General features: G+C 37.2%; 1 protein-coding gene across 7 annotated transcripts in view; it reads right to left on the reverse strand.

Moving 5' to 3' along the window:
• CAB39L (calcium binding protein 39 like) overlaps nt 1-12,240 on the reverse strand; it is a 110,544-nt gene that overhangs the window by 32,738 nt on the left and 65,566 nt on the right. For all 7 annotated transcript variants that reach the window (XM_032403058.1, XM_032403057.1, XM_032403054.1 and 4 more), the window contains one exon: nt 8,766-8,884. In XM_032403058.1, the coding sequence (XP_032258949.1) occupies nt 8,766-8,884 (119 nt within the window). The remainder of the gene's footprint in view (nt 1-8,765; nt 8,885-12,240) is intronic.

Below are 12,240 nucleotides of genomic sequence, written 5' to 3' on the forward strand. Positions count from 1 at the left end.
CTTATTTCATTTCATTTCAGTTAAATACAATATTAATTTTTATGGTTCTAATACAAATCCCACTGGGAAAAAACTCAATTATTTCAATTCTTGAAAAAGCACTTTCCTATAATGTTGAGGACAGAAGAAAAATGATATCCATAAAGGGCCTACATAACCTTTCAAATTTACCATGAATTTTGCAGATTAGAAAAATTCCAGCAAAAAATATTTTTAAAAGCAAAAAAGACCACTGAACAGATGAGAACTAAAATGAACAGATAAGAAAACTGAAAATCAAAACAAAACCACTCTTACACAAAACTTCATGATATAACTCACCAAATATAAGTGATAATATTTTGTTGAGCAATAAAAAATAATGCATTATTCTTTAAAAGACAACATCTACATGACATTTGATTCAAGAATAGAATCTCTCTCCTACAACTTAGGAAACCGGCTACTTTGCAAAATCAAATCTACAAATACAGTAGGGGAAATGGTAAACAAGTATATTTGAGAGGATTCACGAAACTAGGGTAGTATTTGTCATTTTTGTCCTGTTTTATGCCAAATACTATCTCTAACTCTCCTTTGAGTATTCCCTGAATAAGTCATATTAACATTAAATGCTAATATATTCAGATAGGCATGATTACTTGCAGAATATTCAAAAATGCCTATTTACAGTGTTAATAATTTCTCTGACCGGAAGAACTTGAAAATCAGCCTGCTGGTACACATGGAAGAGTTATAGATGGAAAATATTAAAATGTTATAAAGAGAGGTGTATTTTCTAAAGTGTGAAGGAGAAAAACATTGCTGTTTACTGGTAGAGTACTTTAGAAATATGAAATAAAGACTGCTGGCCTAGAGACAGAACCTATGACCATTAAAATCTAGACTTACTAGTGAAATATTTATGGACTTTTGTAACTTGGCCCTAAACTTAACATTTCAATTTCATTTTTCATCCCATTCCCTACAATTTTGGGGTATGTCATTCTCTCAACCTAGAATGTCCTTCTCCTTACATCTCTACCTCTAAGATTCTCTCTCATCTTTCAAGGCTTAGTTTAAATACCACCTCCTCCTTGAAGTCTTTCCCAATAACCCCCCACTCAGGATTATTCTCTCTCTCCTTCATATTCTTACAACAGTTTGTAATTCCAGTTTAGCACTTTTTTCAATCTATACTACGTTATATCGCCAATAAGTAGTTATAAATCTGTTTTCTTCACTTCATTTCAAACAACTTCATTGATGGGGATAGGTTTTACTTGTTACCGTCTTGCTCTCTTGTTACCTTCTCCTTTCCTCCTCTGCTCCCATCTCCATGTGCTGTCTGTATCTTATTTGTTACTCTCCCCTATCCCCACCTCAATTTCCAGAGTGCTTAGCATAATGTTTTGCACAAAGTAGGCATATAATGAAATGAATTCTTCTTTCTTCTCCTCCCCCCCCTCCCCCCCCCGCTTTTAGAGAGAGAGAGTGTGTGTGTGTGTGAGTGGGTGGCGGGGGGAGGAAAGGGAGAGGAAGAGAGAGAATCTTAAGCAGGCTCCACGCCAAGTATGGAGCCCTATGCAGGGCTCAATCTCACAACCCTGAGATCATGACCTGAGCCAAAATCAAGAGCTGGACACTTAACCAACTGAGCCACTCAGGCGCCCCTGAAGTTAATGAATTTCAAACGCTGACTGAAATTCTTAATACTAGAACTTTAATGAAACTCAAACTCTGGCTTAAACAAAAAGCTGTATGATCTGTAGCCAACATTTTTCTCATTTCTTGATTTAATTTCCAAACTGAGATCTATAAAAAGTTTATATTCCAAACTCTTGTGTATAATTAGTTCACTTTTTCCTTTCATTTGGTAAAGTTTATTGGAACCATCTGTGATACACTATTTATTCTTGAGAACTAAAAAAAATATTTTAAAAAATATTCCTCTGGGTCAGAACACTTGTTGCATCCCACTAGTTTGTGCCTAAGAGTAGAAATGTCATTCTCTGAGATGAAAGCTTCTTAAAGTTAGGAATACATTGGGATATACCGAGAAATTCTTGATTTTTGTCAGTAGCCTTTAAGGGATCTATAATTCACATATATCATTTCAACCTTACTACCCTCTAGGATATGGGATTCTGATAGTTTACTGCTCCACAAATTAAGCCTATCTTAAGTTTCAAATCCCAATAACATAAATATCCTTACTCTTGGTACAGAATAAATATCTATTCTGTTCCACTTATGAAAAAGGTTCCCAAGGGCAGGGACCAAGATGAATCACTGTGCCTCTACGATGACTAATTTATGTCAGGTTGCTAATAAAGATTAATCCAATACATGTTGTATCATTATTTTATAGAACTGAATTATATCTTCCTTTTTGATTTGTATTTTGGATCATATAGTCTGGCCTCTAACTATGTTAGTATAAAGAAGGCACACTACTATACATGCATGTTTATTCAAATAATCACAGCATAGAAGATCCCTTTCAAGTTTAAGAAAAGCTAAAATGTAAGAGCAATTGTCTCCTCTAGTAGTGAACTACAGTAAACATTATACAAAAACTCGTCAGAAGATCTCATGAAAGAATATCTCAAGTTAAGAACACATATAAGGGGGGGAAATGACTTGTGTTGTTGCTGGAAGCAAACAATGTCAGGCAGTAGTTGGAAAAGTTCTGTAAAATGTCACTTAACAAACACTTGGCCTCCTCAATATAGGCAAGAAGTTTTGCTTTTAATCTAGATATATTTGCTTACTTTAAAAATAGGGAGAAAACTCTGTCCACTAAAAAGGCTTAGAAGCAATAACAATCCAATGACAAGCCTAAGCATCCAGATTATAGTCTCTAAGAACCATTCCTCACTAAAAAGAACATGAGGCCTTGGTGTAAATGGCTGATTCCAAGTCTGTGTTAGGAAATATACAAGATGGGCCTGGTATATCTTGTGCCAGAAAGCAAGGAATCTCACTTGCTAATGTGAGTAATATCAAAAGGACATGAAGTAACTTGAAGGATAGACAACTGAGCACCAGCAAGAAAAATAAAACATATGAAAAAAAATTAAACCCACAAGTTTATAATGATAATAAAGGGATGGGGGAGGGGAGAGAGAGAGAGAGAGAGAGAGAGAGAAAAGAAACTCATTAGATGCCAATGGAAGTTCCTGGGGTAACAACTTATTTCTCTCTAAATTGATAATGGAAAGAAAAGAATTAGGCATTCATTCTACCTCTCTGGTATGAATTGTATTTTAAAGTAGTTAAGTTGTTGTGGTAGATGATGGAAAGTTATTCTCTATAAAACTACTCTAGTCAATAAATGCATGAGAGGGGCGCCTAGGTGGCTCAGTCGGTTAAGCATCTGCCTTCGGCTCAGTTCCTGATCTCAGGGTCCTGGGATCAAGCCCTGCATTGGGCTCCCGGCTTGGCAGGAGGCCTGCTTCTCCCTCTCCCACTCCCCCTGCTTGTGTTCCCTCTCCTGCTGTCTCTCTCTGTCAAATAAATAAATAAAATCTTTAAAAAAAAATAAATGCATGAGAAATGACAGGATTAGGAAATCATCTTTTTTTAACTGCTAATGAAATAACTGAATCATACAGTGTTAATCAGTGATTGGTAAAACAATCAAGTGTAAGATTGATGAAGAAGTTTACAATGGATTAAGCTGTCTCCACCTGAACCCACTGCTCAATCTTAGCATTATAAAATGTATGTCTCCTGATGAGATGAAATATGAACTACACAGCACCACCTATAAAATACGATTGCCAAAATAAAACTGAATCTGAATCTAATCAAGTCTTTAAATATAACCGCCAGGACAGAAATACAGGGAACAGTGGAACAAGTTAAGTGACACCATTAGGAAGCAATATGACAAATCCAGAATGGAGGAAATTCTGTAGCATAATGAACTCAGTTTTTCATAAAAAGGGGAGCAGGCACTGTTCTCAATGAAAAGAGACTTTAAAAAGACTTATGTGGCATTACAACCAAATACAGTAAGTGGAACTTGTTAGGATCCTTAACTGAACAAACCAACTATGGAAATTTGGGGGAGGGACAATCAAGGAAATTTGAGTATGGAGTAGGTATTAGTTACTAAAGAATTATTGTTACTTTTCAAGTATAATGATTACATTGTGGTTATGTAAAATTTATCTTTTTTATTTTTGCAATGCATATCAAAGTAAATTATTTAGGGTTGATAAAGCAAGATTACATGAGGTTTGGGATTTGCTTTAAAATACTCCAGCCAAAAAAGTAGGGGGAGGCGTTGGGGAGATAGATGAAACAAACACAGCGGAATATTGATGGTTGTTAAGATTGGGTGATGGGTACATAGGGTTTCTTCGTACTTTCTACTTTTGTATATGGTTGAAATTTTTGGATAAAAATTTTTTAAGTATTATTAGGATAAATTTATGATTTCAGTATTAGACTTCTGGAACATCTTCCATTGGCTATGATTTTTTATGGATCACTGAGAGGGGTTTAAGTTCTCTCAGTAACTTGGAATGTCACTTGCCTGGTCCAAGAGAAAAGTTCATTTAGAGAAAGTCTTTATTTATAATCTTTTCATAAAATTTGGGTTCCAAATCCTTCATATCATGTTTCATATCCTATATCCAGATGATTATCTTTGATGGGCAAATATAAATTTTTTCTTTCTCCCTTCCTTCCTTCCTTCCTTGTTAGAATTAGGTTCAACACAGAATGATACTATCATTTTCCTAAATAACCTCAGTTTGATTTGTAAATGCACCAATCAAGTTTTGTCTTCAGTTTTTAAGCAATTTACAAGAGATAATTCAGTAAAAATGCTGATCTTTAACAAAGGATTTAACATTTCACACTAAACTAAACAATGGTGATGGGTAAAGTTGATTCTGGCGAAACTGTTCTACTTAGGACTTCTTGTCTACCCTGTACTCAGGATCTTCTATAATTTTCTTTTCCTTCACACCTGAATGGCCCACAAATCTTATTAAAGATACAGTAATGGTAAAGAACATGGAATTTAGAAACAGATCTGGATTGAAAACTTGGTTCTGTCATTTATTAGCTGTATAACCTTGAGCAGTAGCCTTACTCTAAGTTTCAATGTCCTCATCTATAAAATGGTAAGAGTAATAACCCAGTCCTCACAGTATTATTAAAATAATTAGATGAAATAACATAAGTAAAGATACTGAATGCAATACTTGGCACATAGCATGTGCTCAGTAAATGGAATCTACAACAGGATGTGACGGAATGGATTTAAAGTCTGGATTAAAAAATAAAAGAATCATTATAACAGAGAATAAAGCACAGGGGTATCATCACCAAATTGTTGATAATGGTTTTCTTTGGGAGAATTTTGGTTTGTACTCCCTCTATATTATACATTTCTTTTTTTTTTTTTTAAGATTTTATTTATTTGTTTGCCAGAGAGAGAGAGAGAGCACAAGCAGGGGGAGCAGCAGAGGGAGAAGCAAGCTCCCCACTGGGCAAGGAGCCTGATGCAGGGCTCGATTCCAGGACCCTGGGATCACGACCTGACCTGAATGCAGACACTTAACCGACTGAGCCACCCAGGTGTCCCTATAGTTTAAAATAATAAGTATGTGCTGCTATGAATCAGAAAAAAATTAAAATATTTTAAAAATATTTGCTTTCTTCATTCCCAATATCACCAGTAAAGTTTTGGCCCTAATTATCTCTTGCTTGGACTCTTCCAAGCTGCAGTCTCAGCACCTCCACACTCCAAGCCATTTTCCACACTGCAACCAGAACTCATCACATCTAGTCCCTGGGGAGTTCCATGTTACCTACAGAATGACATTCAGATTCCTTAGTGGGACACAGAAGGCTCTTCATAATCTCTTCTCAGCCTTTCCAGCTTTATCCCCCAACTTTTCCTCCCATTCACGCTGGACTCCAGCTATACCACAAGTCCTGTCAACTTCCAAACACATTACGCATTTTGATGCCTCCATGCCTTTGCACAGGAGGCACTCAATCCTTCTACTCTTTGTGCCTATTTGGCAATTTTCTACTTTAAGACCTGCTCCATTTTTGATGTCCCATAAAGTAACAACAATGAGTTGTAATGAGTTGTCTCTTCTCATTGTAGACTATGACTGCTTGAGGAATGGAAAGCTGGGTAGTAATCTGAGAGCACAGACTCTGGAGCCCGACTACTTGGGTTTAAATCATACTAGCTATGTGACTTTGGATAAGTTAGTTAACCTCTCTGGCTGCAGTGTCCTCATGCATAAAATAGGTTATAACAATAACAATAACAGCAATAATAACTACCTACAAGACTATTACATAAATACAAAGCAAGTCCTGGCTTTTAGTAAATATGATCTAAACTTCTACCATGACTATTACTATCATTAGTGTTATTACTACTAGTACTGTTACTATTGTAGGCCCTTCATAAATGAACTAATAAGCAGTTTTAGCCTTATGAACTAAACTAAATATTAACTTTTCAGAAGGAATGGAAAGATATTTTATAAAACTTTCCTAATGAATCAAAATTGAGGAAGCTATTCTTAAAGTAAATAATTCTTATTTTTTGGGGCACCTGGGTGGCTCAGTCATTAGGCATCTGCCTTTGGCTCGGGTCATGATCCCAGGGTCCTGGGATCGAGCCCCGCGTCAGGCTCCCTGCTCTGTGGGAAGCCTGCTTCTCCCTCTCTCACTCCCTCTGCTTGTGTTCCCTCTCTCGCTGTGTCTCTCTCTGTCAAATAAATAAATAAAATCTTTAAAAAATAATAATTCTTATTTTTCTATTGTGTGCTATAAATACAAGAAAATTGAGTCTTAGAATAAAAATCTGTATATTAACAAAGTGGCCTTTTATTAATTAAAAGCAGGGGAGAGGGGCAGAGGGAGAAGCAGGCTCCCTGATGAGCTGGGAGCCCGAGGCAGAACTTGATCCCAGGACCCTGGGATCACGACCTGAGCCGAAGGCAGACACTTAACCGACTGAGCCACCCAGGTGCCCTACCAACTTAATTTTCTAAATAAATATCTAATTATGCTAAATTTTTTTATATCTTCCATAAAGCATCTATAATATGCAAATGTATCAAATGTATATACATTTTACCACATCAAAAAGGAATGAAGTTAATTTTATTTAATTAATCAATTAATTTATTTACTTTTAGAGAGAGCAACAGAGAGCCTGAGCGAGAGGGAGGGGCAGAAAGAGAGTGAGAGAGAGAATCTCAAGCAGGCCCCATTCAGTGCAGAGCCCGATGCAAGGCTTGAATTCATGGCCCAGACATCATGACCTGAGCTGAAATCAAGAGTCAGGCACTTAACCAACTGAGACACCCAGGCACCCTGTGGAAGATACTGTTTTAGATCATCCACACCACTGCTCTTCTCCATCAGTCAACACAATCTCCAGGACAACACATTTCAGCATTCTCAAGGGATCGTTTATTTACAAGCTCATTTTTAAAAACTACTATTAATTTATCCTCATTTCCTGAAACATAAATCTGATATTTTTCCTCTCTCCAAAACTCTTCAGTGGCTCCCCATTTCCTTGAGGATAATGTCAAATGTTTTAGAGCTTAACATTTTAGAATCTCCAGAAGTGGGTATAAATTGATCACCTTGGCCTTATTCACCAATGACCAGCTGTGCAAATCATATCCTTGTGGGTCCATTAAGATTTGCAGATCCACATGAGCTGCAAATGAGCACTTTACTTTATAATGTTATTCTGGCACTTATATATGACCTTCATTGTATTTGTTTAAAATTGCTCATATGTTTCTATGGAAGTTGCAGCTCTTAAAAGGAATACAGATAATAATTTCTTAGACTAGTAGTTACTGAATACTGTGTGCTAGATGCTGTGCTTTATAAAGCATTATCTCATTGAAGACTCCTAACAACCTACTGATGTAGGTATTATTATTGACTCCTTATTGCAATGAGGAAACCAAGACATAAGGAAGTTAGGTAACTTGCCCAAGATCTTATAGTAAGTGGCAGAACCCTGGATGAAAACACAAATCTTTCTGATGGTGCAGAGTCAATGGCATATAATACAATATTATTTTAGTGTGAAGGTAATATTATAAATTTTACTTTTATTTTACAGATAAGAAAACTGAGGTTTGGAAAGGTGCAGTGTCTTGCCTAAGGTCACAGAACCAGGAAGTGCCAAGAGACAAGAAAAAGGAATAATCAGAGAACAAAAATGAGTTCTTATAAATTAAAAATAGAGTAGCTGAAATGAAAATTCAATAGGGTTTATCTTCAATTAAATGTAAAAATAACATCTTCCAACACATAAAAAGATAAGAGATGAAAAACAGAACTAAGAAATCAATCCTGGAGATTCAACTCTGACTAACAGGAAATCTAGAAAGTGAGAATACAGAAAATGGAAGGGAAGAAATTTTCAAAAGAAACAATATGTAACAGAGAATGTTAGCAATCACCGAAATCCATTGTCCTCTTCTTCCTGGACACCTAGACAACATTTCTCAGATTTCCATAAGAAGTAAGGGGCCGAATGACTAAGTGCTCTCAAATGGAATGTGAATGGGAGTAAAGTAAGCCCTTTCCAGGCATGGCTGATAATTTCTCCCATGTATTTTCGCCTTCCTATGAGCTGAAATGACAAAGCTGAACAAAGTGATCGTAGGAACCATTTACCCAACTGAGCCACCCAGGCACCCCAATGCTGTATACTTTTAACAACTATTCTATACTCAAACCTACTTTAAAGGAAACCATGTACCTACCCTTTGAGGAGCATAAACAGAATATGAGGATGAGCACTAATGTACTCCACAGTAGGACTCCGAGTACCTATCTGTCTTCTCAGGATGTTGTTAAATATCTGGGTCACATCTTTTTTTCCCTGTTAAAGAAACAAACAACCATTAAATTGCACAATTGAAATAGGTGAATTATATGGAGTGTAAGTTGTATTTCAAAAGCTGTTTACACATACACACACAAAGAGAAATAGCACTGTTCTTTGTAATATCCAAAAACATTAATTTATTCTTTTTTTTAGTGATTCAACATTTATATACAGTATAAAATGATCACCATAAGTCTAGTTACCATCTCTTACCATAAAAAGTTAATACAATATCATTATCTATATGCCATGTGCTATACAGTACATCCCCAGGACCTATTTATTTTATTTATTTTTTAAATTTATTCTTGTCATATATCTTTAGTCAGCTGTGCTTTCATTTTTTTTTTTTTTTTTTTTTAAAGATTTTATTTATTTATTTGAGAGAAAGAATGAGATAGAGAGAGCATGAGAGCCAGAGGGAGAAGCAGACTCCCCGCTGAACAGGGAGCCCGATGCGGGACTCGATCCCGAGACTGCAGGATCATGACCTGAGCCGAAGGCAGTCGCTTAACCAACTGAGCCACCCAGGCGCCCAGTCAGTCAGCTGTGCTTTCAAACATTCAAACAGAGTCTACAAAATGATGCGGCTCTTTTCACAGGATTTGCACTGTGGTTAATTTGAACAATTAGAAGTCTATTTCTCACAGTTGAAATGGCACAGAAGAATTTAAAATAGTAGTGAATATGATACAATTGAATTCCTTGTGCTTTTTTACCTTTTAGCTTTATATAAGAATAAAATTATGATTAACATTTTTTTTTTTTTTAAAGATTTTATGTATTCATTTGACAGAGAGAGACACAGCGAGAGAGTGAACAGAAGCAGGGGGAGTGGGAGAGGGAGAAGCAGGCTTCCCGCTGAGCAGGGAGCCCGATGTGGGGCTCGATCCCAGGACCCTGGGACCATGACCTGAGCCGAAGGCAGACGCTTAACGACTGAGCCACCCAGGCGCCCTATTAACATTTTTAAACCATCTTAAAGAAGGAGGGAAAATAGATGAAGAAAATAAAGATTTTAGCAAATACAGGTTGGAATCAAATTCCTTTTTCTTAAATGTACTTTTTAGTAATTTTTTCCTTCCACTTTATCAATTCCCACTCCAAGTTGGTGCATTAAAAAAAAAAGAATGTGAGTTTTCTATTAGGTGGATACATATTTTAGGTGATCGTAAGAAATCATATCTAACCTAGAGAAGTAGAGAGGACCACTCAATCTTAGTAGCCTGAGGCAGAGGAACTATAGCCAGTCTTGGATAAGACTTTTTAGAGCCCTCATTTACAAGACTTCCACTCTCACACACCCTACAACCTGAGGCTCATCTCCTTCTCCAACTGAAGCTCTGAATTGCAAACAGAAGTTTTTTGTTTTGTTTTGTCTTTTTAAAGATTTTGTTTATTTATTTGGGAGAGAGAGAGAGAGACAGTGAGAGAGAGCACGAGCAGGGAGGAGAGGGAGAAGCGGGCTCCCTGTGCGGGGCTCCCTGGGCGGGGCTCGATCCCAGCACTCTGGGATCATGACCTGAGCCGAAGGCAGCCGCTTAACTGACTGAGTCCCCCAGGCACCCTGAGTTTTTGTTTTTTAAGATTTTATTTTTAAGTAATCTCCACACCCAATGTGGGGCTTGAACTCACAACCCTGAGATCGAGAGTTGCACGTGCTTCTGACTAAACCAGCCAGGCACCCTGAACAGGAGTTTTTTTTATATGAAAAAAAGGACAAGAAGACATTCCATTGTCAGTTACTATGGCCCTGATTCTGGCCTTCGTCTCTCAGCTGAACTGTACCTTTCAGAGTACCTTTCACAGTTACATCCTCTACTTTAAAGCAGTCTTCACTCTGCGGAGTGAGCTGAGTGGAAATGCAAATCTGATTATGCCAGTCTCTTAAGCTCTTCAATGCCTTCCTTTTGCTTAGAAAGGAATCCAACGCCCTCCATGACCTGGTCCTTGCCTACCTCTCCAGCCACATCTCACTTTCCAATTCCTACTTCAAGTTCTATTAATAACAAATGGCTGAACTACATGAACGTATACACAATCTTTCTATACCTTTGTTCCTGTTCTTCTCTTTCTCCTGAATGCTTTTCCTTCCTTTCTTTTTGTAGCTAAATCTTAGTCACTCTGTAACCCGGGCTCAGGGGTGCCAAGAGCACCTGGCTCCAGGATTCCCAAACAGACCAGGTTCAGCCACTCACCGCTGACAAAATCTAAAGGCAGAGAGATGAGTGGTGGTGAAACAAGAAAGGAATTTATTTCAGTGAGGCCAACACCAGGAAGACAGCAAACTAGTGTCTGAAAGACTATCTCCAAAGTGCTGAAAATACTTCTGGGTTTATATAAGGAAAATGTGGGACAAAGTTTGGTGGGTATATGTAGGTAAGCAGTAAAGATCATTGTCTTGGGGTCAATCATGTGCGGTCTTGCTGACGTCAGGGCAGACCTTTTTGCTTGAGGGGTAGTTTCAGTTGCCTGCAGGGGTCTTTTGCCTGAGTTAAGAGATAAGCTGGAAAAAAGAACTTAATTTGAAGGGTGCAGACAGGTCAAAATGGAGGTCATTGAAGTCCTCTTTCAATCCTGCAGATTTAGTTAAGAAGTATTCACCTCTAAGATAACTGCCCCTCTCTGTGTGACAACAACATCTTTGCCTACATAGACCAGTACCTCCTCTTCCCTTTCTACCCCTACCTTCATCTCCACCACGGTCATAGCAGCTAACATTAAGTGCTTACTCTGTGCCTGGCACTTATAGTAAGAACTTTACATGTATTTTCCAATCCTCATAACAACCTTATAATGTACATTCTATATAAGGACGAGTGAGGTTACCTTATGCAGGTGGGATGTGGGAGAGCCAGGACTCCATCCAAAACTGATGGAATCGAGTCTGGGTTCTTAGCCATCATACTAAACTGATTCCAACACTGAACACAGTATACCGAAATGAATTTTGTCTCTAACTCCCTCATCACACTGATAGCTCCAAAGGATAAGCCATATTTCAATGCCCGTAGCAGGGCCCGATATATAGTAGGCATTCAGTATTTATTGACTGACTTATTACTTTAGAGGCGTAGTCATCCATAAACCCTTTATCACAAATCTAGACCACTGAGTCTCATGTACCTATTAATGTGGCACTTTTTTAATACCAAAAGAAGTAGGACCCAAAATGAAAAGAAAACACTAAGATTATTCAATTAATTATTCAATCTTAAAGCTACTAGCCATATAAAATATGGACTAAGTACTGATTAAGAATATTAATTAATATATATAAATATATAATAAATATTTATTATATAATATAATAAATAATTAATATATAGAGAAATATTCTTAAAGGATTC

The sequence above is a fragment of the Phoca vitulina genome, unplaced genomic scaffold, assembly GCF_004348235.1.
Source record: "Phoca vitulina isolate PV1807 unplaced genomic scaffold, GSC_HSeal_1.0 scaffold5, whole genome shotgun sequence".
Lineage (NCBI taxonomy): Eukaryota > Metazoa > Chordata > Mammalia > Carnivora > Phocidae > Phoca > Phoca vitulina.